This window comes from Tursiops truncatus, chromosome 19 (genome assembly GCF_011762595.2).
Source record: "Tursiops truncatus isolate mTurTru1 chromosome 19, mTurTru1.mat.Y, whole genome shotgun sequence".
In the NCBI taxonomy this organism is placed as follows: Eukaryota; Metazoa; Chordata; class Mammalia; order Artiodactyla; family Delphinidae; genus Tursiops; species Tursiops truncatus.
In genome coordinates, this window is record NC_047052.1 from 11,500,841 (window position 1) to 11,527,983 (window position 27,143).

The 27,143-nt window shown below is 39.6% G+C and overlaps 1 protein-coding gene across 7 annotated transcripts in view; it reads right to left on the reverse strand.

Moving 5' to 3' along the window:
- Nucleotides 1-27,143, reverse strand: part of CNTNAP4 (contactin associated protein family member 4) — a 262,949-nt gene that overhangs the window by 225,108 nt on the left and 10,698 nt on the right. For 6 of the 7 annotated variants that reach the window (XM_019941613.3, XM_019941626.3, XM_019941632.3 and 3 more), the window contains exon 2: nt 774-884. In XM_019941613.3, the coding sequence (XP_019797172.1) occupies nt 774-884 (111 nt within the window). Of the gene's footprint in view, nt 1-773; nt 885-5,842; nt 5,853-27,143 lie in introns of those variants that run through there. The other variant, XM_019941639.3, reaches the window with a different exon arrangement.

Sequence of the window (27,143 nt, forward strand, 5' to 3'; positions counted from 1 at the left end):
TGGATGAAGAAGATGTGGTATATACATATACAGTGGAATGTTTATTTTTCATTAAAAAAATAAAATCTTGCCATTTGTGACAACTTAGATGGATCTAGAGGGTATTATGCTAAGTGAAATAAGTCAGAGAAAGACAAAACCATATGATTGCACTTATATCTGGAATCTAAAAAACAAACAAAACAAAATGAAATTAGATACAGAGAACAAAGAGGTGGTTATCAGAGGAGGAGGGTTGAGCGGATGAGTAAAATAGGTGAAGGGAATTAGGAGGTACAAGCCTCCAGTTATAAGATAAATAAGTCATGGGATGTAATATACAGCATAAGGAATATGGTTAATAATACCATAATATCTTTATATGGTTACTAGACATAACATGGTGATCACTTCACAGTGTATTTAAATGTCAAACCAATATATTGTACACCTAAAACTAAAATTATATAGTATATCAACTATATTTCAATTAAAAAATTAAAAAATTCTAAAGAAAAGTTTATTTTGTAAGATACATTAAAAAAATCGCCAGATTTAGGGAATTCAATTCTTTGGGCACTAAAATGATGATACAAGATCTCAGAACAGGTGCATCCCTTTGTCATTCTAGAGCCAATCCTAAATGTCATGAACATCCCATCCGTTTCTGCCATTTGCTTATTAAGAAATTTATTACCTTTTACAATATATCACTTACAATGATTTTACTAAAGGAGAATGGAAGATGAATGAGATTCGTCATGAACCAATCAGAGCAGAAAAAGCAGACTTACCATCTCTTCGATTTAGCCTTGCAAATCCAGGACCATAGCTGCTAGAGAGCTCGGATGAACTGCTGAATGATGCCTGAGACAAGGCAGACACCAGAGGGTCATCACAATCATCTGCCAAAAGGAAAAATTCCACATTCAGTTAGTAATGTGCTGACAGCTTACTTGGATTCAACAGATAAAACAAATAAACAAAACAAAACAAAACAATAAATCTAGGATCTCTAACAACATGCCCACTGCTTATATATAGTGTTAAGTTCAATAAGAGAAAAAGAATTTAAAGACAAGAGCATATGGAAATGAAGAAGGAAAACTTCATGGAAATTACAAAACAGTATCTTGAGATAGAAACGGTTTACTTAAACAAGAAACAAAAATACCTAATCGGTATTCCTAATTTACATAAATAAATGTATATTAGGAAAGAATTATAAACTTAACTAGATTAAAACTAAGAACTTAGGGTTGCCAAAAGACATGTGATGTAAAGAGAAACATCACAACATGGAGAAAGTACTCCCCAAACAGTTTACAAATAGTATTGCAAATTAAGGAAAAAAAAAAAAATAAGGAGAAACAAAAACTCCTTTTAAATCAGTTAGAAAACACCCTAGAAAAAATGACATAAGGCTAGACCAGAGAGTTCACAGCACAGAACCACTATTAAATGATGATCAAACTCAAAGTGTAAATTAACACTACAATTAGATACTATTTTACAAACAGCAGACCAGCAAGATTTAATAAGTCTGACAACACCAGATGGTCCAGCTAATGTGGGCCAAGAGAAACTCCAACATCCTGCTAGTGGGAGTGTAAAGGCGAGCACCTACTTTTAAAAAACAATTTGTCATCAGCTTGCATATTTGACCTTCTGTACCCCATGGTCCATGGATATGTATTTCCTCCTGGGCAGAGCCTCCCCATGATGAACTGCTGGTCTCAAGAAGCTTTGCCTTCTCGGTGTCATACAAACACTAGTGTTTATTGTGTGCCATAAGAAAAAAGGTGAGAAGCATTAACCTAGAGCAACTCTTGTACTTGTGCACAGGGAGATGTGTGTGATTTCTAGCAACAATGTTCATGATAGCAAAAATTGATTAACAATCCGAACATTTATTGATCAAAGAAGAGATCAATATATCATAGTACTTTTCACAATGAAATAACATACAGCAGGAAAAAGAACTACACCAACATACACCAAAAAATCAATAAAATAAAATAACAAGGTTGGATCTTAGAAATAAAATATTTAATGAAAAAAGTTATAGAAGACCATATAATATATGTTGATAGTTTTGAGAATCTTAAAAACAAGCAAAGCTAAGTAATACATTATTTAGGGACACATGTGACTAGGAAAGAAAACTATTTAAAAAATCAAACAGGGTTTCCCTGGTGGCGCAGTGGTTGAGAGTCCGCCTGCCGATGCAGGGGACACGGGTTCGTGCCCCTGGTCCAGGAAGATCCCACATTCCGTGGAGTGGCTGGGCCCTTGAGCCATGGCCGCTGAGCCTGCGCGTCCGTAGCCTGTGCTCCGCAACAGGAGAGGCCACAACAGTAAGAGGCCCACGTACCACAAAAAAAAAACCAAAACAAAACAAAAAAAAACAAAACAAAGAAATGAAAAGCTTAGAATTCAGGATAGTGGTTACTTCTAAAGGAAGGCAGTGTGTGTGTGCGTGTGTGTGTGTATACATACACATACCTGTATGTGTCTATGAATAGGTATGTAAGGATATATATGAAAGTATATACATGTCTTATCTATCCTATTATGTATATCACATATCCAATAAAAAGTAAGGCACAAAGAGTGAGGAAAAGTATAAGAACAGTCTCATGTTGACCATGATATCTATACACGCTTATTTTATTCAGCTAATTCTTCATTTCATGCAATCTTCAGATTTTCACTTTATACAATTATTAAGTTGTTGCCATTTTTGCTCTAATCAGAAAATATTTCTCTTATATTTAGGATTTAACATACGTTGGTAATTAAAAATCATGCAGGATTATTGTCCCAATTTTTAAATTAACAATAAACATTTTAAATAAATCCAGGAATTATCTAGATTCATCTGAAATTTTATGAAGCCTATGCTTCTTGAACATAGGTTTTTATAAAATAGTCACTATCAGTTTTACTGCTTAACTATTCAAACTACAATATTTTTCTGCAGTCCTGCCACTTGAAATATGTACTTTTTCTTAAAGTTAAAGGTTTAAATTATAAGTGGTAAGTAAAAATTTACCAACTTAACATTTGTTGCCTTTCAAAAGAATTTGCTAAAGGTAGCGTTTTATTTTTTAAGATTGTCTCATTTTCATTTAAAGTCCCCTTTTTCTTCTTTCACACCTTAAACTCTTTAGCTCAGCGGTCCCCAAACTTTCTGGCACCAGGGACCAGTTTCATGGTAGACAATTTTTCCACAGTTGTGGGGGGATGGTTTCAGGTTGATTCAAGCGCATCACATTTACTGTGCACTTCATTTCTATTATGATTACATTGTAATATATAATGAAATAATTATACAGCTCACCATAATGCTGACAGGAGGTGGAGCTCAGGCAGTAATGCAAGTGATGGGGAGCGGCTGTAAGTACAGATGCAGCTATGCTCGTTTGCCTGCAGCTCACCTCCTGCTGTGCAGCCTGGTTCCTAACAGACCACAGACTGCTACCAGGCTGTGGCGTGGGGGCTGGGGCCCCCTGCTTTAGCTAGCTCTTAAAAAAGACGTGAAAACTGGCCCACAGTTCCTGCATGTCTATTGACTGGCTTAAGTACTGACACTCAATCTAGTTGTAATTCAAGTGTTAAGAAGTGTAGACATAAAAAGACATAACAATCCATGAAGTGTTGAAGGAAATTCTGATTACACCCAATCACAAGCCACAACCAAAATGCTTTAGTATGCTGTGGAAGCTATGATGCGTGTGTTAGCGTGAGCAAATGAGCACATTATCTATATTGGGGGGGTGCATTTGTGGGTGTGTGTCTACCAAAACTATAATCATTTTTGAATCATTATGAGTATTCAGGTATAACTGTGACCCAACAAGGCTGTTTAACTGCAATTCACAATCAATTATGCAGATTCAAATCAATGTTTCCGATGTAAAATGCCTCTCTAGTGCAATCACTCTAGAGGGCATATATTTATTGCACATTTGTTTTTGCCACTATAAATTGAGACTCAATACTGTTTTATTTTTAGCTTAAAAAGAATGGGATTAATCTAAGAGAAGGGGTGCTTATTCCACTTGTGAGAAGAGGGACACGTGATACGGGAAAGAGGTCGGCAGGGGACAGGGGTTGGGGGAGGACAGATGGGGGCTTCTGGTGTTTGGTAAAGTTCTAGCTGTAGGTCTGAGTGGTAGTTACATGAGTATATACATTTCCCCCCAATCTGTGGTATGTTTACTTAGCAGCAGAATATTCTAAAGTTATTCTTACATAGAACTAATAATAGTGAACACATTCAGTGAGCACTCTCTGCTAAGAACTTACAGCCATTCAACACGTAGTTACCAATCTTTACCACTCCTCTTTGAGGTACTGATATTATTTTACAGATGAGGTAAACTTGAGTCACAGAGTTTGGTTAATTTGCTCATCTCATTGTGATGGGACCATGATGTTTATAAAGTGAGTTGGGGTCCAGAATCTAGTAAGTAAGAACACCAGGACTATAATCACTATTTCTTTAGGTTTGGGGTACAGGAATTTCATCAGACACCATAATGACATGAACAAAATACCTCTCAAGAAGGTACACACTCCAATTCCAGGTTTGCCAAGCTATTTGTCTATTACCAATTTGATCTGCAATAGTCTTAACACCAGGGGAGGGGGATCTCAGCAATAATGAGTCTGGAGTGAGTAAAACGGATATTTCCCTCTAGACATTAATGAAATTGTATTCTGGATTAAGAATCAGTCTCCTGGGACTTCCCTGGTGGCGCAGTGGTTAAGAATCTGCCTGCCAATGCAGGGGACACGGGTTCGAGCCCTGGTCTGGGAAGATCCCACATGCCACGGAGCAACTAACCCCGTGAGCCACAACTACTGAAGCCTGCGCGCCTAGAGCCCGTGCTCCCAACAAGAGAAGACACCATAATGAGAAGCTCGTGCACCGTAATGAAGAGTAGAGACCCCCTCCCCCACTCACCACAACTAGAGAAAGCCCATGCGCAGCAACAAAGACTCAATGCAGCCAACAATTAATTAATAAAAAAAAAAAAAGAATTATTCTCCTGTGAATTTCATTCCAGAAAACCAGTTTTCTCTGACTGTACCAATTAAAGCAGTAAAATGCAGGTTCTGCTCTTGCAAAGCTGAGAACCATAACCGGGGCTGATTTCCCTCCCCCTCCCAGGGAACACTTAGCAATATCTGGAGACACTTTGGTCATCACAACTTGGGAGTACTACTGGAATCTAGTGGGTGGAGGCCAAGGATGCAGCTAAACACCTTATAGTGCCCAGGGTGGCACCCCACAACCAAAAATTATCCAGGCCCAAATGTCAACAGTGCAGCCATTGAGAAACCCTACCCTACACTCTAGTAAAAAAAGCAGCCCAATGAACTAGTTTTCTCCTGGACTAATCCCCCAGCTAGAACGCTCAACTTCCTCTCACATTTCAGTGATTGTTAGTTCTACTTTACCGCTATTCACAGTGTATAAATATACAGGCATTTAAGGAAGGAGCTTTTCAAAGCTGAAATAATATATTATTCCAGCTCAAAACATAATTGTATTTTTTAATTAAGTACTATATCAGATCATCATACTATCCTGGTCCCTTCACCAAGGGACCAGTACATATGTACATATATACTATATGTATATACTACCCATATACTATATGTATATACTATACATATATTTATATGATAGTATAATGTATTATATACATACTATATGTATATATACAATATTTGTACTTATATATGTATAATGTGTATAATCATATATATGTATATGTATAACACAGTATAGTTATACAATATACAGTTATACTATACTGTGTTATACATGTTATACATATATTACATATACAATTATACATATAAATATGTAATCATATACACAATTATAATACATATTAATGATATATACAATTATACTACATATGTGTACAGGCATGTGCATGTGTTATACATATATTACAACATACATATGTATAATGTATACGTGTGTGTATCCATATATATATATATATATATACACATATATACACAAGCTGACCCTTGTATAAATGCTAAGTTGGCCATCATATCATAAGTTTAAGTGATGGCATATACTTACATGGTAACCTTATATAAATATGTCTGAACATATTTATATATACATACTATATGCATAAAAATGCATTAATTACAATACATATGATTTTATACATACATATAAATATATTTCACATAATATGAATAATACATATAATACAAATACATTTCTCTTTTTTTCTTTTTTTGGCCACATGGGGCTAGTTTATCGCAGTTAAATACCTCTCTATTATTTTTGTTTTTTGGTCTATTTTTCCATAAAGAAAATTAGAACACACACACCCAAAGGGGAGGAGGGTCCAGAAACAAGAGGTGGGGTGGGACATGGCCTCCCCTGCTTAGGTCCAGGCCCCGGGGATGGCCCCCCAAAGGCTCCCCTCCTTCCCGAAAGCACCCTGTCTCAGTACCTCTAGGGTCCAAGGAGGCAGTGGGATATGGCAGAGCCTCTGTCCTTCTCCCTCTTGTCTCCAGGCGAGACCACTACAAGTGTTGGGGCTTAGTGGGGGCCGGGATAAGGAAGACAGGCAGATGGTGGCGCGGTGGTATATGTAATTTACATATTTACGTATGTAAATATATAGCGTGCAAGTACTGACACCTCTGCACCCACTCCTGCAAGTCTCCAGAGGACTGCCCACCACAGAAGCTGCTGAGCAGGGAGAACCTGGGCCAACTGTGGAGCGGGAACGCTGGGCCTGGACCCTGGACGGCTGCAACCCCCGTGCCGCACCCTAAACAGATGAGCAGCTCAGGCTTTGGCCCTCACCTCACCTCACCTTCAGCTCTCTCCCGGCACTGTAGCCTGCTCATCTCTCTCCTGCTTCCTGCACATCAGTGGCACATGCGTGCCGCTGGCTCTGGTTCTGTTCAGCTCTCGCTTTGAGTCGGCATGGAGGTCCTAGCTCCCAGCTTCCCTCGCGCTGCCTCTTGACCTTAAGAAGGAAGGTTCCTAAATGGCAGGGGCCAGGTGGAAATTCTCTGCTGCCTCTCCAACTTTCAGGATGGGCACCTGGGAGACTGAGGGCTTCCTGGCCCCCCCGTGCTGCTTATTGTACCTCCCACCACCTGCACACGGGATGGATAGGGCTGTCTACCTCCCAGAAAGAGAGCCCCGGCCTGCATCCCACTGTCCCCCACAGCGGGGAATGGCGCCAGGACCGCTTCGCCCCGAGCCTCAGGCTGCCGCATTGCATGCTGGGACTCAGCTCCCACCGCTCCCTCGGTTCAGGTGCTGCGGATGAACTGCGCTGCCGCAACTCCCTCGCAGCCGAACGCGGTGGGGATCGGGTACGGCTTGACAAGCTTGGTGAAGAAGGGAATTTGACCGGGAGAATAAAAGCACATTCTAGGTACAAGGGGCACAGCAGAGTATGAAAGACTTCAGTCACCAGTGACATTTAAAAGCACAGTCATCAGGGGGAAGGCTTGTACAATTCAAAAGGGTAGCAAGGCATGTTTGGTTAATTAGTTCATTCTTTCCGAGGAAGAAATGAACATCACTCTTACTACTCTATGCTTTTGCAAAATTATATATATTACTTTTTATACAACTTTTCATAGTCAGAATTTCCACATTAAACTTGATAATACAGTCGGAAATGTGAAACTATAGTTCTGTCTTTTTTTGTAATTACAAATTTGGGGGGTAATTTTTTACTACTTTCAGTCTTGTTTGATTTCATGTAAAGAGTTTTAATGAATTATGTTAGAATATACATATTCCAGGGGAAAAAATTACCTGATTTCTGTTGAGACACTGTCATGTGTGTGTGCACGTGCACACACATGCAGAAAGAGACACACGGATCTACAGCTCTCAAATCCATACTTCAGAAGAGACATCATTTACTCCTCACCGTGAGAGAAGAACTTACCATTGTCATTAAAAAGACAATGAGAAATTAGACCTCTGGCGAATTGTATATATGAAAAAACTCAATAGCCTCTTACAAATAAAGATGCAAGCTATATTGAAAGTATTTTAATATAGCTTGATCAGAAGTAATTTATTTTACAAAGGGCTTTAATTCTCATAAGTAAAAGCTGTTCCGTTTTTAATAAAAGTCATTCAATTTTCTTAATCCCTGTGCAATACTACCTGTACTAATAGGTCCATATTATCAGCTGCTTATGTTCTCAGTGCTTTACATGTGTTAAATCCTGACAAATACCTCATGCTATTTGCTACTATTAACTCCATTGTACAATTGAGGAGAAAGGGACACAGTGGTTACACGATTTACCCAAAGACACACAGCTGTTGTTCTGAGCCACTACACTGTTGAAACAGGTACTGGTAATCTAAAATATAGCTGAGCAAAAGTAGGGTCATTTTCAGTAACATTCAGCTTAGTTGCCACTGAGTAGAACAACCTCTGTTATTTGGAAGACCCGCCAAAATCAATTGCGTACCTGCTAATGTATCATATTTCCCACGGGAATACTCATTGAAGAAGGATAGGACAGGACAGGATAGGACAGATAGGAAACATGCTTAAAAATCTTCAAAAATTCCCATACACTAGAGGCAGGAGTGGGACTTTTGACAGGGAGCTTTGGTAACATTGGAATCTCAGTCTTTTCAGAAAACAGTTTACTATTTAGACCTAACCCAAATATTCCACTGACAAATTCAGGATTAAGGAATGACCTTCCCTTCAAGAAATCTATTTCCTTAAAGAAAATGTTTTATTTCTCATCTATATTATTGAAATTGTCATCCAGTTGAAATTGGAAATCATGGACTAATTTAGGAAAAGTGTGGAATTAGGCTAACATAGATCAGAAATATAGTGTACAAGGCAAGATTTCATCCCCAAAGTGAGAAAACAATATTGTTCTTTAACCATAAGCCAAATCTGAGTTAGTTCTACAGATTATTCAGGTCCAGTTTTAGGATTCCAGGAGGAGTCCCATCTTCCTGCCCCGGCATGACACAGGATCCAGTCCCTGATGACCACTTCTGCCCAATGAGAGACTGAATATACAAATGGACAATGGCCACAGTACACACAAAAACAGAACTTCTGACCCATAACGTGCAGCAACCAGCCCAGGAACCAACCTGCTAGCCTTGGTAGCCACTGCAGGAGGCCTAACGATAATCCCTTGTAGCAATTGGCCTCATACAGCCCGTACTTGGTAAATATCGTATAGCTTCTCTAATTTGTGCCCCTGCTTCCAATTAAGGACTGGATAAATCTCTGCTAAATACAGAAGAACCCAAATACACACACCTAATGCATCACATAGGATGGCCTGCTTCTGGTTACTCTGTCTACAGCTTCCCCCTGCCAACAGCTTCCAATCAGGGCATACCTGATGCCTTCTCTCTTTTTTTTTGTCTTTTCACTATAAAGCTTTCCCTTGCCCCCTGCCTGCCTTTGAGTCTCTGCCAAACACAAGTGGTGGCGGCTGACTCCCTAGCTATAGTAAACTCTGGATAAAGAGGCTGTGTTTGTTTTCATTTGGGTGGCCTTCGTTGATTTCCACGTCAAGGAGCTCTTCCCAACTCTGCAGGCTCATCCTCACAGTGGTAACCACTCTAAGCATTCACTCAGCACATCAAAGAAAAGCCACAGAAGGCCATCCTAAGAATTTGTAGAAGACCCAGGTTATGTTTGAAAAGTAGCATCAGCCTCCTGATAAAATAATATATACGCGGATCAGCCTCCGGCTGTCACTTTTATGGAGCTTGCGCCTATAGCAATTCATCCTAGCTACACAGCACAATCACTTGAGGGAGGTTTAAAACTTGCCCATGACTGTGCCCTATTCCAGGTCACTCGGACTTGCTTTGCCTGGGGTGTAGTTTAGCCAGGACCATGGTAATCTGGAAACCACTAAAATAGACTTGCAAATTAACTTCTATCCAATCGAGAGATTTGTTCCTTTTGCAGATCTCTTTATGCTTTTCATACTGTTTCACGAGGCTATTTAAAGATCAAAGAAATGGTTATGGTATCACACAACCCATCCCTTTCTCCCTATGTAACTATGTCAACTGACAGTGTGTGGAGGCAGCTACCACACAGTGACATTCTGGTGAGAAAAAAAGAGAAAGAATAAATTTAAGGAGTAGTGATGATACAACTGGGCTTGAATAAAATATAATTTTTCATAAGAGTAGGTGACAAAATATGGGCCTATCCTGATTTTTCTCTCTCATCATTACCTAAAATAACATTTCAACTCAATTAGACACCACTGAGTATAGATCACTGCTAAATTCTTTAGCTTGAGCAGTGATTTGACTCTGACATGAAAATTAACATTCACTGAGGAGACTAGTTTTAGACATAAGACAAACATGAGCTTCTAACTTTGTCAATCAGTGGCTTAAATCTAAAAAACAACATATTGCTGCAACTCAAAATATATTGCTGCAACTCAAGTAAATATTTATCAGTATTTTTTCTAGAGCTGAGTCAAAGACAAAGATGGTTTTCTAGTTGTCAAGAATTCATTTTGGCAGCAGCCTATAAATTTCTGTGCATTTTCTCCTACATAAGCCATGGGTGAATTACATACACACACACACACACACACACACACATAGATACATATGTGTATGTGTGTGTGTGTGTGTGTGTGTGTGTGTGTGTGTGTATAAATACTCTTTGATGTTAATGGGATAAGGTTTCACTTGGAGGCAAACACTGGAGGCAAACACATACCCAAGTTATAGCCTTGGTTTGAATAGCTTTCCCAATTAATCTTCACAAATAATGGATTAATGGGAAGGCAGTTAACTTTTAAAGACAGCACAGCCAGAGGCTGATTGATTTTAGAGGTTTCATAGCAACTATTTAAAGTCCAGATATTAAGACAAAGAGACCTACAAGTCCACCAAACAAAACCAACCAAAGGTGAAGGGGTGGAAGAAATAATTAAAAAGTAAAGACAGGATCAGAGTTCTAGGAATCTGTACACAACACAAGCCTATACTGACAGATAAATGACCACATGTGACACCATGATGATGTTATCGAGTCTAAGCTCCTACTTCTCGCTGCACGACAGGCCAATAAATCAAGAGACAAGCTGTTGGGCCAAGGAATAACAACTTTATTTGGAAAGCGGGCAGACCGAGAGGTTGGTGAACTCATGCCCCGAAGAACCATCTTTCCTGATTTAGAATTCAGGCTTCTTTTATACTAAAAGGGGAGGGAGGAAAGTCAAACATTTCCTGGTTCTGGTCAGCCTCTGAAGGGATGTGTTAATTTCTTCCTCCCTGCTGTAGTTCACAGGTGGGCCTGGTCAGGATGTTTCCTGTGAGCTAAACAAAAGTATTTTAGCTTAATGCTCATTACCTGGGAGGCAGGGTTCCCAGAGATGGGCCATTATGTATAATTTAAGCTTACAGGCAACATCCCTTTAGTGATTAGCTTGTAATAGAGTACAAAAAGTTCTTCCCTATTACAATGAGTAGATTTAAGACTTGTAACCATATCTCGAATTCATTCCTTTTATGACCAAATCTAAATTTCAGAACTGACTTTTGACTAAAAAAGACTTAACGAGAGAAGCTTTAAGTAGGTATAAAACTCAAAATCATTCAAATAATAAACTGTAGAATGTACGATGTTTAAAACAGATACAAAGAGGCCTCTCATAAATTTTGAATTTTGTGGAGCGGAGGTGGGGAGAAGTTTAGAACATTAATAGGTGTGTAACTTGGATAAAATAAAATATGCTTCGAATTAAGGAAGAGGAAGGCCAGTCTAAAGAAAATTCTCATGTAAGGTTAGAAATGGATAGTTACAAAAAATGATAATACAAGTAAAAATGATGTTCACCAAACATGAGGTTGATGCTGTTGACAATCTAAACACACAACATACAGTCAAGCAAGAAAAAAGATGAAAGCCATAGAAAGTATCCCATATAAATGAATCCAAGGACATTCTGTCTACATTTGCTCATATACAGATTGTGGAATGCATACCGTGTGAGCTCAGGTATAGGAGTTTATGTGAATCCTCCTCTATTGCAAACAACACAGATTAACATGCCTTTAAATCTATGATAGAACAACTAAAGTCAAATGGTAATGAAGGTGTGTCTTTAAAAGAAAATAGGTTTAAATGTGCAGAATAAAGAACTTTTCTTCTGTTTTTGTTTTTCTTTCTTCTTAATAGGCTCATGTAAAAACTCTTGACTGGGGGCTTCCCTGGTGGTGCAGTGGTTAACAATCCGCCTGCCAATGCAGGGGACACGTGTTCGAGCCCCGGTCCAGGAAGACCCCACATGCCGTGGGGCAACTAAGCCCGTGCTCCACAACTACTGAGCCCATGCTCTGCAGCAAGAGAAACCACCGCAACGAGAAGCCCGCACACCACAACAGAGGGTAGCCCCCGCTCACCGCAACTAGAGAAAGCCCGCAAACACCCAACGCAGCCAAAAATAAATATATATATAAATTTATTTTTTAAAAAACTCTTTTTTTAATTTTTTAATTTAATTTAATTTAATTTTATTTATACAGCAGGTCCTTATTAGTCATCAATTTTATACACATCAGTGTATACATGTCAATCCCAATCGCCCAATTCATCACACCACCACCACCACCCCCCCGCCGCTTTCCCCCCTTGGTGTCCATATGTTTGATCTCTACATCTGTGTCTCAATTTCTGCCCTGCAAACCGGTTCATCTGTACCATTTTTCTAGGTTCCATATATATGCGTTAATATACGATATTTGTTTTTCTCTTTCTGACTTACTTCACTCTGTATGACAGTCTCTAGATCCATCCACGTCTCTACAAATGACCCAATTTCGTTCCTTTTTATGGCTGAGTAATATTCCATTGTACATATGTACCACATCTTCTTTATCTGTTCATCTGTCAATGGACATTTAGGTTGCTTCCATGTCCTGGCTATTGTAAATAGTGCTGCAATGAACATTGTGGTACATGACTCTTTTTGAATTATGGTTTTCTCTGGGTATATGCCCAGTAGTGGGATTGCTGGATCATATGGTAATTCTGTTTTTAGTTTTTTAAGGAACCTCCATACTGTTCTTGAATGAATTACTACAGACAACTGCTTGTTTTCAACAGCCCAGGAAGAGTGGCAGAGGATGTAAATGGCTGCTGTATTAGTTTGCTGCTGCTGCTGAAACAAATGACCACAAACTTCGTGTCTTAAAGCAACACAAATGTATTATCTTACAGTTCTGGATGTCAGAAGTCCAGAATTAGTTTCACTGGGCTACAATCAAGGTGTCAGCATGGTGATATTCCTTGTGAAACTCTAGGGGAGAGTCCGTTTCCTTCCCTTTTCCAGCTTGTAGAGGCCGACTGCCTCATGCACAGCCCTCTGATCTCTGCTTCCACCATCATATCTTCTTCCTGACTCTCCTGCTACCCTCTTTCACGTATTCTTGTGATTACACTGGGCGCATCTGGATAATCCAGGGTAAAATCCTCATCTCAAGAGCCTTAATCTAATCACATCTGCGAAGTCCCTTTGCCAGTCCCGTTGTAAGGTAACATTCAAAGATTCCAGGGATTAGCATGTGGACATCCCTGGAAGGCCATTGCTCTACCTACCACAATTACCAAACTGTAGGTGTAGAATCAAAAAATAAAATTTTTTTCAGATTCAAATCATTGCCCAGTGATTATTAGAAAGTATTGATAGTTTTGAGTCTGATTTAGTGACACACATATACTGCTTTAATGATGAGACTTTCTATTTTGAGTAAGCCATTAGGGTTAACAATGGAATCCACATGTGTGACTATAATTTCAGAGCAACAGGACTATATCATTCCCAAAGTCACTTGGAAGATTATCCCAATCCTCTCCTCAATGCACAAAGCTGAAAGAGGTTCTTCTCTTCATTTTGAGCACCTGCTTCTTCTCCAAGTCTCAGCTGTATTTCCTGCTTCTCTATGAAACCCCTCCTGAACCACCACTCCCATCCCTCAGGAAGGTCCCTCCTTAACCTCAACGGGCTTCTATGACAACACCTCTCAGGTGATCTGGGTCTCCACTTGCTGGAATGAAAGTGTCTGGAGGGTCAGCATCATAAGTGACATGTCATCTCACCCAGAAGCCAGAATACAGCATAGCATAGTGATTACAAGTACAGCTTCACAGCCATACTCCAGGAGCTCAAGTCCTGCCTCTGCCATTTACTGAATGACCTTAGGCACTTTAAACGGCCTTCCCCCATCTCTAAATGAGGATAATGATAGTACTAAGGTAAGCAGGGCTTTCTGAGAATTAAATGAGTCAGCGTATAAAGAGTTCTAGTACCTAGTATATAGTAAGTATTGTATAAGTGCCTGTGATTGCTACCTTAAGTAATTATTACAAATTCAAACATTTCAAGAGTTGGAACTGGATAAAATTGAGCTGGATATCTCTTACAAAAATCTTATTATAAGAATTAACCCTCGGGGCTTCCCTGGTGGCGCAGTGGTTGAGAGTCCGCCTGCCGATGCAGGGGACGCGGGTTCGTGCCCAGGTCTGCGAGGATCCCACATGCCGCGGAACGGCTGGGCCCGTGAGCCATGGCCGCTGGGCCTGCGCGTCCGGAGCCTGTGCTCCGCAATGGGAGAGGCCGCAACGGTGAGAGGCCCGCGTACCGCAAAAAAAAAAAAAAAAAAAAAAAAGAGAATTAACCCTCGAGAAGGGGAAAGAAAGAGAGGGCAGTGTTTAACATGCCCAATCACATTGTTACCTTCTCTCTAAAAAAAGTGGCACAGAATTATTAACCTGAAAAGGAAGTTAAATGTCCTTGGGATGCATTGTTTTTCTATTAAAGAATAAGTTTTCATGTTCCAAAAGGCCATATTTTTCTTTATATCTCTTGAATTTTAGAGTTACTTGCTTCATTTACTCCAGAAAAATAGAATTTAAGACTGCAAATGATGCAAAAATTGAGTGGCCATGATTCATAAGGAAAGTGGAAAGGATTCAGAGGACACAGGCATCTCTTCATTTAGACACCTTTGATGATGTAGTTAGAATGTTCAGAGCATTCATGCTGTGCCCAGCTACTTCACATGTGCGTGAAGTCACAGCAACGATGACCTCCTAAGTATGTGCTATTTCCATTAACTGATTATTTGCAACCTGAAATTGCCATGTTTTAGACTTTGATTCCTGGAGGGAAAATTGGGTAAGCCTCACTTCAGTTCCTTTTCTAGTCATATTAGATGATATTTTGATATTTCTGAATAAATATTCCATTTTATTACCAAATTATTTTGAGAGTTGTTATTTGTATCTCAAAATATCACACTTAAAGACGAAGGCTCAAGTCCTTCATAGTCATAAGAAATTTTTCTGCAGATAAATGCATTTTAATAGGTGAGTCCACAAAGCTATCTAATAAACAGCTATTTCTAACTAAGGGACAGGGGAGTGGGGGGCAAGTTAACTAGAAACGATAAGCTTCTCTGAGTTATAACGTGAAGTTAGATGGAGGATATTTCCAGTTTATTGGCTAAGATCATTGTGTTTGAGGTCATAATTGAACAAGGGATGAGCTTGGCTGGCCTCTGGGATTGATTTCCACTCTGTTTTTGACAACTTAGTTAAAAGCTGGCTAAACAGGTATAAGTTAGCTCAATGGGACAACAGGCTGATACCAGTTCTGAGTTCTGGAACGACCCCCTTTCCAACAGGGCCACACTCCTACCAGAGAACCACCACTGTTTCAAGGACACTTGGATGTTTCCAGCCCCTGATCTCCTTAAACATAGGTAGCATCATAGCACAGGCCCCACAGCCAGGAGTGCAAGCCACTCAGTAGTCAGAGTTTTAAGATGGCCCCAGGATTCCAGCCCCTTGTAGAACTTTGTATAACCTCCTCCCCTTGAGTGCAGGCAAAACCTATGAATGTGATAGGATATCACTCCTGTGATTAGGTTACATTATAAAGCAGAAGAGATTTTGTAGATGTAATTGAACTCTAATTTCATTAACTTTAAGTTACTCAAAAGCGAGACTATCCTGGGTGGGCATGACCTAATCGGGGAAGCCCTTCAAAAAGTCTTAAAGGTCAAAGACACAAAGAAGTCGGAGAGGACGTGAAACATGAGTAAAATTGTTCCCACTGCCCTTGTAGAAGAAAACTGTCATGTGTTTCTTAGCATATAGTGGTCTCTAGGAGCTGAGAACAGCTCCAAACTGACAGCAAGCATGAAATTGAGGGCCTCAGCTGCAAGGTAATTCTGCTAATAAGCATAGAGGACTCCCAGCCTTAGACGAGACCATAGGATGCATCCTTCATCTCTTTTTAAAATTATTGTAACCCTGCCAACATCCTGATAACATTCCTTTGTAACTAAACCAAATACTGGTAACTCATTTACTTCGTGGTCTTTTAATGTTTATGAGTGTACATATTATTTGCAAATACCACTTTTTAAATAGTTAATTTTATCTTAGATATATGTACTATGTCTTGAGTTAGGTCATAAATTATTTTAAAATGGAAAACACATTTCAGTTTTTGCATATCCCACCGTCATTTACTTTTGGCCTTAAAACACAACTTCTTAAAAAAAAACTTTGAATATTTGTCATTCAACTTTAGCTCTTAAAATAATTAGCTTAAAATAATCCTTAGAGCTTTTAATATGATGATGGTATTACAAGTGGCCATATGTCGTGTTGCTTTTCAAGACTACCATGCTTAAAAACCGATCATTCCCTACAGCAGAAACTAACACAACATTGTAAAGCAACTATACTCCAATAAAAAAAAAAAAAAAAACTGATTATTCCCATAATAAAAGACAAAACCCAAGAGTCTCATTCAAAATTTTTCTCTTTTTTAATGCTAATTTTTGTATATTTCTGTTCTCACTTCTCTGGAATTATAAAGAATGGTGTATAGTTTCTACTTTATTTTCATATGAATAAGTTATCATTTTCATGTTAATTCCTACAAAACGCTGTTGAGTTGACCAAGTATTTGTTACCTGTTCACACCATCACCACTCCGATATAAAAGACATCCTCTCCTTGACCCATCACTCAGGTACTTCCCTGACATGTCACTGCATGTAACCTACTGCAAAGTGATTTTACATGTAGCAACTAAGGCATTAATAGGATGAACTGATCCATGCCACTGTACCAAGGATATCTTAACTGCAGGCCTCTAGAGAAAAGTGCTAACAACAATAATGGTTACAGTATTGCATACTACGCCTTAGCCGCGTTAAACCCTTACAACAAACTTGTAAGGAAGATATTATCTCCATTTTCTAGATTGGGAATTGAAGATCAGAGAATGTAAATTTCTTGTTGAAGACTTTGGGCTTTTTTCTTCTATTCAACATCTTTACTTTAAAGACTATATTATACTACCAGCACAACTCTCCCACTTTATTGCCTGAACTTTTAAAGTTATTTGAGCAAGTACATTGTGTACAGTATCCTAATTGGACATGATGTGGGAGAGGCAAAGTTGTCTATACAGTGGACAACAATGGAACATACTTTCCATAGTGAGAGTTCTTTAAATGCATCTTTTTATATATTTATTTATTTATTTATTTATTTATTTACTTATGACTGCACTGGGTCTTTGTTGCTGCGTGCCAGGCTTTTCTCTAGTTGCGGCGAGCGGGGGCTACTCTTTGTTGCTGTGTGCGGGTTTCTCACTGTGGTGGCTTCTCTTGTTGCATAGCATGGGCTCTAGGAGTGCGGGTTTCAGTAGTTGTGGCACGTGAGCTCAGTAGTTGTGGCTTGCGGGCTCTAGAGCGCAGGCTCAGTAGTTGTGGCGCACAGGCTTAGTTGTTCCGCGGCATGTGGGATCTTCCCGGACCAGGGCTCGAACCCATGTCCCCTGCATTGTCAGGCAGATTCTTAACCACTGTGCCACCAGGGAAGTCCTAAATGCATCTTTGATATGACAGATATCACCTTCAAAGTATTGGCTAATTTAATTTTTTTTTTTTTTTTTTTTTTTTTTTTGTGGTACGCGGGCCTCTCACTGTTGTGGCCTCTCCTGTTGCGGAGCACAGGCTCTGGACACGCAAGCCCAGCGGCCATGGCTCACGGGCCCAGCCGCTCCGCGGCATGTGGGATCTTCCCGGACCGGGGCACGAACCCGTGTCCCCTGCATCGGCAGGCGGACTCTCAACCACTGCGCCACCAGGGAAGCCCTAATTTAATTTTTTGAAGATAAAACACTGTAAAAACTGAAATTAAAAATCTCTACCATGTTCTAGAGAACACTGAGTCACAGTCAGGTAAGATGAATCAGTATAATACAAACTTCACATGACTATCATTTCTGCCCTACCTACTCCTCCCCAATCCATAATCAGTATTAAAAGCCCACCACTTTGCTTGATAAGAGAAAGCCTGAGGGTCTGCATATCAGATAATGTCCCCATTGATGGCAGTGTGATCCTGGAGATGGTTTACGAGCCAGTTGGCCAATATCCCTGCAGACAACTGGGCCCTTGGAGAGCAAATGGCTACAGCCACCTCATTACTTCCAGGAATGTGGTCACTCCAATTACTGGTTTTCTGCCTTAATTTCAGATTCTACTGAATTTCTCCACTTGGTTGGGCGCTAGAACTGAGGCTCTGGCTGCTTCCCAGCACTGGCTCCCTTCCTACTCCCACACGCATCTGACGGGGTAATCTAAATAATCTAATTGCCACGCATAAAACCTGGAGCGTTCGTTCTAAATTCATTTTCAACTCTGCTTGCCCCCATCCCATCAACCCTTCTTATGAACGCTACAGGACTATTACATTTTGGTTAAACTCCGCTATTACAGTTTGATTAAACTAGCAGTTCTATTCAGGTTCCACTGCTCTGTGCCACTGCTGAGACCGTCAGCTTGGAACGGCCTCTGTACAAGGAGCCATTAGCTGACCTCCTTGGGCTCAACTGTCCTCCTTGTCGTCCTGGCACCCTGTATAAGCCTCTTGCACAGTAAGTAAAACAACACATTGAAATTCTGTGTTCACACGTTTCTTGTCCCCGTCTAAACGCTCAGCCGCAAAGTGTAGTTGAAAAGCCTCCACCTTTCTGGCTGTGACAGTAAAACGAAAGGAAAGCGGTGGATATAGAGATGCTGAAGAAGGAAGAATGAGTAATTTGTGACCGCTCGAAGAGATCGGCGAAGGTAGCAGAGAAATAAAAGTGTCTTGAAGGGTCTCTGAGTATAGGTTATCAGGAAAAGATAACACATTGATCTAAAGAGGACAGACATGATTTCTGCCTTCTAGGTTAGTATCTGATTTATCAGGTCTTGTAGCATGAATAATATTTTTAAAAGAAATATTTAAAACAGACATTTTTTGTACGTTGCAAATGCCAAACAAAATCAGAAGTGGCAAGTTATTTGGAGTCTTTGGGTAGAGGGATCTGTAAACAGCGTGCTGGAGGATTACATATAACCATTAGCAGAGTAAAATATTATCTATTGTCTGTCTATCTATCTCTCTCTCTCTGTCATAAATTTCTCAGCTTCTTTTTGTTTAGTAAACTTTGACGAATTTAAGGAATAAAAACCAATTATTTCATAGCCTGAGAACATATATTTCAATTAACCTCGGAGAAGTTTCAGTGATAGATTGAAATCAAGATTTTCCTGTAAAATCACTATCTCATTCTTCAGTACTAAGGATTTAATTTCCATTGTGAAACAACTCATGGTATGCATGCACACCTGGAAGAACAGGTCCCTTTTTATTTTTTAAAGGTGCAACATAATAAATGAAATATGTTACTGTGGTTGAGTAAAATATAAATAATCATGATTTATTATAATTCATTTAATAGCTCTAGTTCTTTGCAATGTAGAGCACTAATATGGGTAGGGCACATTCCTATCTAATAGAATTTTGAATGTATGTTTTCTGGTTTTAAGCAAAATTTAAATTAAATAACAGTGTATTACAAATGCTGAAATGTTAAGTGGTCAAGACGAGTTAGCTAAATGGTTATCATCAATTTAAATAGCTTGTTAAAGACCAGTTGCTGATTTTGTTGTACTTGAAATTCTGATGTTCAAAATACGAAAATATTTTTTAAAAAAGAGCTTTTCTTCTTATTTTTCATAAATCCTCGAAGTTCACTTATAAATTAGCAAAGGTTATTTCTTTACAACTTTGTTGAGTAAAAACCTTCTGGGTTTTTCTTCATAGCTAGATGTGTCCAGGGGCATATTTTAAAAATGTAACAGTTGCCACTGGAGAGCAACTGTAAGCCTCAAATGTTTCCTGCCACAGACTTTTAAATCTCACAAGATTGTGTAACCCTGTAAAACACACTGGCGGATTAAAGCTCTCTAGAGGGGCAATTACCTTAGCTTTTCTCAATGCTTGAGGTATCAAAGATGGTCAGTATTCAATAGCATTCACCTATAGCTTCTGAATCCTTAGATATAGCAAAAGAAGTGGATTTGAAATTATGAGGCATTTCCAAAAACGGTACAATTAGTACCATTTCTCTCTCTCTCTCTCTCTCTCTCTTCCATTTTGAGAGCAGAGTCTGTACATCTTTATATACCTGTTTTCTAGCACACGCTTCAACATGGAAGGCACTTGGTAAGTGTCTGTTCAATTACATTGAAGAGCAAGTTGTAAAATTTTAATCAACTTTTGCTTTTCTATTTTGTCTAGGTCTTCTTTTTACACATCAAGTGACAGATACCTCAACCCAGACTGTATTTGTCCTGAAGCCTTTAAACAACCCAACTAAAGGAATTCAACCTTTGTCAGAAGGAGCAAGTATTGAATCTCTACTTTCTAAGTAGAGATTAGGTGGGTGGGGTGGGGGTAGATATTTGAGTGGGAGACAGGAAAACATAGTTATCAGTGATGCGGAAGAACAGTCCACAAAACCTTCGATTCAGGTTATATTCCTGTTCCTGCCAAAAATAAGAGATGTCATTAAAATGTAACAACATGCGATGCCAGAAAGTACTCTGTGTGAGCCTTATTTCATACAGGTTTTACTCAGTATACCACCATGGCATGGATTTTTATAAAATATTGCATTATACATACCACACACAATCTCAAAAAATTCAAATATGATCCTTTGTAAACAGAGTGGGGAAGAGAATGAAAAACTAAAGGAAACAAATATAAATGAATTAAAATTCCTTATTCAGAAAGAAAGCTACATACAAAAAGCATATCACACTTTTTAGAATACAAACACAGTTATAATAAAGCAAAAGTAAAAGCCAATAGCTGGAATTGGCTATTCCTCGACCTCACGTACCTCTACATTCAATCAATCATGACATTCTGTCAGTCTTACATGTTCACACGGAACAAGTCTGTCTCCACTGTCACTGTCTCAATTTATAGCTCTTATTACTTTTTACAGGAATTAATTCACCCGCTACATATCGGATTCTGTGTTCCCAAGACAGACTCTATTCCCCTTCCCTCATCATTCCTTCCTTCATATTGCCAAGTTTTAACTTTACAAAAGACAGATCTAATCTATGTCACACACGTGTACATATAACACTTCTAACAATAAGCTGATCCCCTAGAGAGTATCAGTACTTAGGTCTTTGCTTTACATATAAGCCTCATGACCTGGGATGCTTCCTGACTGTTTCTTTAGTTTCACCTGCTGCCACTCCTCACTTTCAGCCAGTCCTTCTGGACTCCCTGTAGTGCCTTCCAATGCTCCACGCTTTGCGAGGCTCCTTCGGACTGGAACGTGCTTCCCCCTACTTCCCCCTCCTGGCTCTTCTGTTTGTCCAAGAAATAGCTTTCTCTGGTGTTCTGCCTATAACCAGCCCAGAAGCCTTGTATTCCTCTCTCTCATCATGGCGATCACACTGCTGTGCTTTTCTACAGAACTAGAAAGTGGCAATGTTGAGCTTTAAGCCCAGGGTGGGCTAGTTAACAGTTAGCCAAAACAGCAACTGAGCACGTTGCGTGTAATAGAACTAACCACCCTATAAGCACCCTGAATAGTACTGTACATTTTCTTGTAAGAAAATCAAAACCTTAGGCATAAAATATGATCTCAAAAGTCTTTAAGTATCTGGGAGTCAAAACTTCCATTCTCAACTGTTAGCAAGAAGTTACCGATTCTGACCATTGTAACATTTCAAAGCCACTGATGCTGCAGACATGTGTCATGATAGGTAGCACAGTGTAGAGGCTTACTAAATATCTGCTGAGTGAATAAATGAATAAAAGGAGCAGAGTAAGGTAGAAGCCCAGGAAGCCTCAAAAATGATAAGAGTAAGGAACACTTTAATAGACTGAATAAACAATCACCCCACCCAGTGAAAAGTAATTGTTTGTATGAAACCAAATACATCCAGGAAATGTAAACATTATTTCACTAAGAATTTTTATAATATTCTCAGTTGGTATTTCTTCTTTCTTTCTTAGGTATAATTCTCTAACGCATCAGTGCCAACTGAAAAATAACCAGAGTCCCAATGACTGCAATTATAGGGTTCATTTAATATGGGACATATTCACCTGGTATAATTCATGGGGATAAATTTCCAAACTCATAGTCAGTGAAAACTATAATAACTCATCTTATATCAACTCTAGTAATATTACTGGTCATATACTGATTTTTAAAGGAAATGAGAGGAAACATATAGGTTACCAAATAAATCAGAATGGCGTTACATCAGGAATCTAGATTGAAGTGAAGTGTGTGTCACAGCCTGCTGTTCATTTGAATTACTTCAAGTCATGTTCTTCTGTCTTCCCCAAATGGCTTGGGGTCCCTGAGTGGCAGGGATTTATGATTTTACCCCACTAGCCTGACTAGGAAAAAAACTCACGTGTCGTTTTAGCGGTTGAGTAGATGGATAATTTCTTTACCTACCACACTCACCCTCCAACATATAGAAACTCCAGCGTAACTCTGATATTTCTTTTGCTGCGCATCACACTGGAAGCTCACTTAGAAAATCAGCAGAACCCCTGTAATGGCAACTGTTAGACAAATAGGTACTTACTCTGTTTATATCTCTTACTTTTAGAAGAATGTAAGGCTTAAGAAATTCTTGTTGAAGAAGAAGGAGATTACTTGAATTAGCTCTATGTGTATTAAATAAATTTAATTAATTAATTTTTTTAAAAAAGTCTTGTTGAACATAAAGAGTAAAGACTGATCACAACCTTCAGTCCCAGCCACTCTGCTAAAAATGCTACATTCAGTTCTGGGCATCAATTGTATCTTTTAATTAAAAAAAAATAAAAACAGCACATTCGAGAAGATGCAATAAATTTCAACTCTCGGATTAGCCATTTGCTTGCGGTATTTCACCTCGTATTTGACTAGCAGGTGAAATTAAATACATTTATTTTCAACAATATCCAATTAGTTCCAAGCATATAGCCTTAAAACTGTGAAGATATACTTTGTGAAAGGTTGCCTTAAGTGCAGTCACAGAAGTCCACCTAAAGTGGATTGTACAAATTAAGAAGAAATTCATTTCAGAACCAATTAATTAATGCCTTAGGAAATCGTTTTCCCTTAATATTTTTTACTCGTGTGATTGGGAAGATAGAAAGAAAACTAGAAAGCATTCAATATTGTTATACCTAGAACTAGAAAGCTCATGAATATTGTTATATCAAAGATAATATTGAAGACTTCCCTGGTGGTGCAGTGGTTAAGAATCCACCTGCCAATGCAGCAGACATAGGTTCGAGCCCTGGTCCGGGAAGATCCCACATGCTGCGGAGCAACTAAGTCTGTGTGCCACAACTACTGAGCCTGCGCTCTAGAGCCCAAGAGCCACAACTACTGAGCCCTCGTGACACAACTACTGAAGCCCGTGCGCCTTGAACCCGTGCTCCACAACAAGAGAAGCCACTGCAAGGAGAAACCCGCGCACTGCAACAAAGAGTAGCCCCCGCTCACCACAACTAGAAATAGCCCGCGTGCAGCAATGCAGACCCAATGCAGCCAAAACTAAATTAATGAAATAAATTAATTTAAAAAATAATAATACTGAAATGGTGATCTCATTGATTTTTTCGATAGAGCAAATTTTTAAGGTGTACTGTATTGCTTGTGCAGAGTAACGAGGAAATATTAAAGAGAGCTGAGCTAGATGAATAGGGGTCAGTAGTCAAAGAAAGAGTGAGACACAAAGTGCTCTGAATGTCTCTGATATTTTTCTTTTTCAGAAAGAGACTGGGATTAATGAACACCGTTCAAAGGCATATCAGATATTTCACAGAATCATATCCACTCTGGGAGACTGGCTCAAGGGGTATTGGTCCTGGTTTAGCTGTGGAAACAGAGTTCTCATTCAAAATTGTAAATCTGAAGTTTTTCTTTTTCACTGTGATCTTCATTAAATACAGGTTGCTTTTCCTGATTAAGGAGGGAATAAAAGTAGGGAGGAATACTAATGTGTTTTGTTGAGATGTTGAAATTTTTCTCAAAAAGATGGAAGAAAATTTTTTTTTAAAGGAAGACAAAACCGGAAGACGCCAGAAAGAAATCAAAATCAGTACCAAGGGAGGAGTGATATGGCAGTTAAGAGGTTCTTTCCATAAACAGTGACTCATGCCTTCTGGAGAAGACACTAGGCTCATGATTACAACTGAAAACCTGCACTTGCAGCCGCCCATCAGAGGCCACGGGCACCAAGCTCCTGAGAGACACACACGTAGGGATGATCGGTGATGCTGCTGAGGGCTATAGAGACGAGACGGCTGTGTGTGTAACTGACAAGACCAATGGATGAGTGAGCAGGTTTCCTGGAGGGTGACAGATGTGCTTCTGCGATCTGTCGAGTGTGGCAATCTCTACCCACCACCTCTGATTCATGTTTGAACAAATGATACAACCGGAAGAGACACAGAACCATCTTTAAGTGTTATAAGTTCTTGAGCAGGAAAGGGAAGGGTGTAGACAGTTATTGTGTTAAATTTCTCCTTCCAAAATAAATTTAGGTTTTCACTAAAGTGGGGCAAAGACAATTGAACACTTCATGACACTGACATGTGTAAATGGCTTAAGATCCTGTGATCTTAGAGAATTACAGGAATCTTAAGATAGCCATATACTAGAAACAGACACTGGTAGACTGAGAAACTTTAAAAATAAATCAGTGAACAACCAATTGGTTCTTAACGTTTAAATAAGAGCATATCCACTTGAAAAGTTACGAAGAACCATTTAAAAAGACAAAGAATATTTAGCCACAAGAGAAATGCACTGGAGATGATGGAAAAGCATGCATAAGAGAAAACACTGGTGTGAACAGATGCTACATTAAGATTGAGTGGAACAATGTACGGCGAACATCTGTCCCAGTTCCCAATACTAGGAGAGCATTCTACAAATTTTAAATTAGACAAATTTTAAATTGAATTTAAAGAAGTTATTAGAATGATGATTGTTCATTTGTTTTACCTACGTTGTGTTTGGTTGGTTTTGGCTTGACAAAGAAAGCATCCCAGGGAATAAAGGGAGAATCTGCGTGCTCTGGGTTTTACAGATTAGAAGTGGAAAAGTGCCAGAGGAAACAAACTGCAAAATCAACTTTTGGGAAGGGGACGTGAGAAACACAGGAAGCAAATCACAACACAACTGGAACTCGGTAACATAAAGGAGAAAAGAATTTGGAGGGGGATAGCAGGATGTCAGAAACTCTCTGGCAGAAGCAGTTAGAGAGCACCAGGCCCAGATAAAAGGAAAGAGAGAAGGGTCAGGGAGTGCAAGCGTCTGTGGCAACCAGGCAGTGGGGGTTAGCGGAGGAGCACACTGCGCGCGATCCCAGCAACGCCTCTGAGGAAGGGGCCCATCAGAAGACAGCTTAAAAAAACTCGTAAGATGACTTCACTCACTTGACAGGTTTCAATAGGTCAGAGCAATATCTGTCTCAAATACCAAGAGAAGATACGTTTTATTCAGGCAGTTGAAACAGGGAGAGCACTTCCTATGGACTGAATTATGTACACCACCCCACCCCTCCCCCAAATTCATACACTGAAGTCTTTACCCACCATGTGACTGCGTTTGGAGATAGGGCCTTTCAGGAGGTAATTAAGGTTGAATGAGAGCATAAGGGTGGGGCCCTAATGGAATAGGGCTGGTGGCCTTATAAGAAGAGGAAGGGACACACCAGAGAGCTCCCTTTCTGACTGATCACTCACAGAGGAAAGGCCATGTGAGACAGTGAGAAGGTGGCCATCTACAGGCCAGGAAGCGAGGTGTCACCAGGTATCAACCCAGCTGGCACGTTGATCTTTCATTTCCAGCCTCTAGAAATTTGAGAAAATAAATTTCTGTTGTTTAAGCCACCTAGTCTGTGCCATTTTGTTATGACAACCCTAGCAGACTAATACAGCACCCAAAGGGAGCGTATTCCTGAACATGGGGAAGGAGAGGGGTTTCACAGAGGCAAGAAACAAAATTGCAGAGTGCCTTGGTCTGGCACTGTTGCAATCTTGCAGAAAGGAGCTGGTCTTTCTTTGTGATTTGAGCTGTTCCAGCCCCTTAGAACCTGTTCCTGGAACTATCGACTCAAAGAAGGAATTTAGACAGAATGGATAGGTCCTTGAGTATCAGTGAGCAAGGGTAGGGAGTTGTCGGTGGAACTCAGAGGAGAAAAAGTTACACTTATATATACACTGGGTGACGTCTGATACTTTACTTCAACTCGTAAGGAAGAGCTTGTGGATAAAATACAAGTGACAGAATCCTTGGAAGAAAACAGGCACATTACCTTATAATTTATCACACCAGGGAGGGAACCCTGAAAACAGGCAAGTGTGGGTTCTAATACTCAGGGGAGGTGTTCTTAAAGGCTCACGGAGAAGATGAGTGTATTCCATTTCAAAGAGCAATGGCTTTGGCATCTTGAAAGTTGGGTTCAAATCCCAGGTTACCCTTCCTTACTCAGTGGCTTTGGAAATACCTCCTACCTCCTAAAGTTCAGTTTCCTAGTTTGTAAAATAGTGATAATAATGTCTGCCCTCCAGGCCTGTGAGGTACACTCCACCACCTTAGAGTCCACAGAGCCCAATGCAAAAGGAATATTTCTCAATATTAATGATAACATATGTCATGTGTGGAAAGCTATGAACTATAAAATAATAGCAATGAAAGTCCCAAAT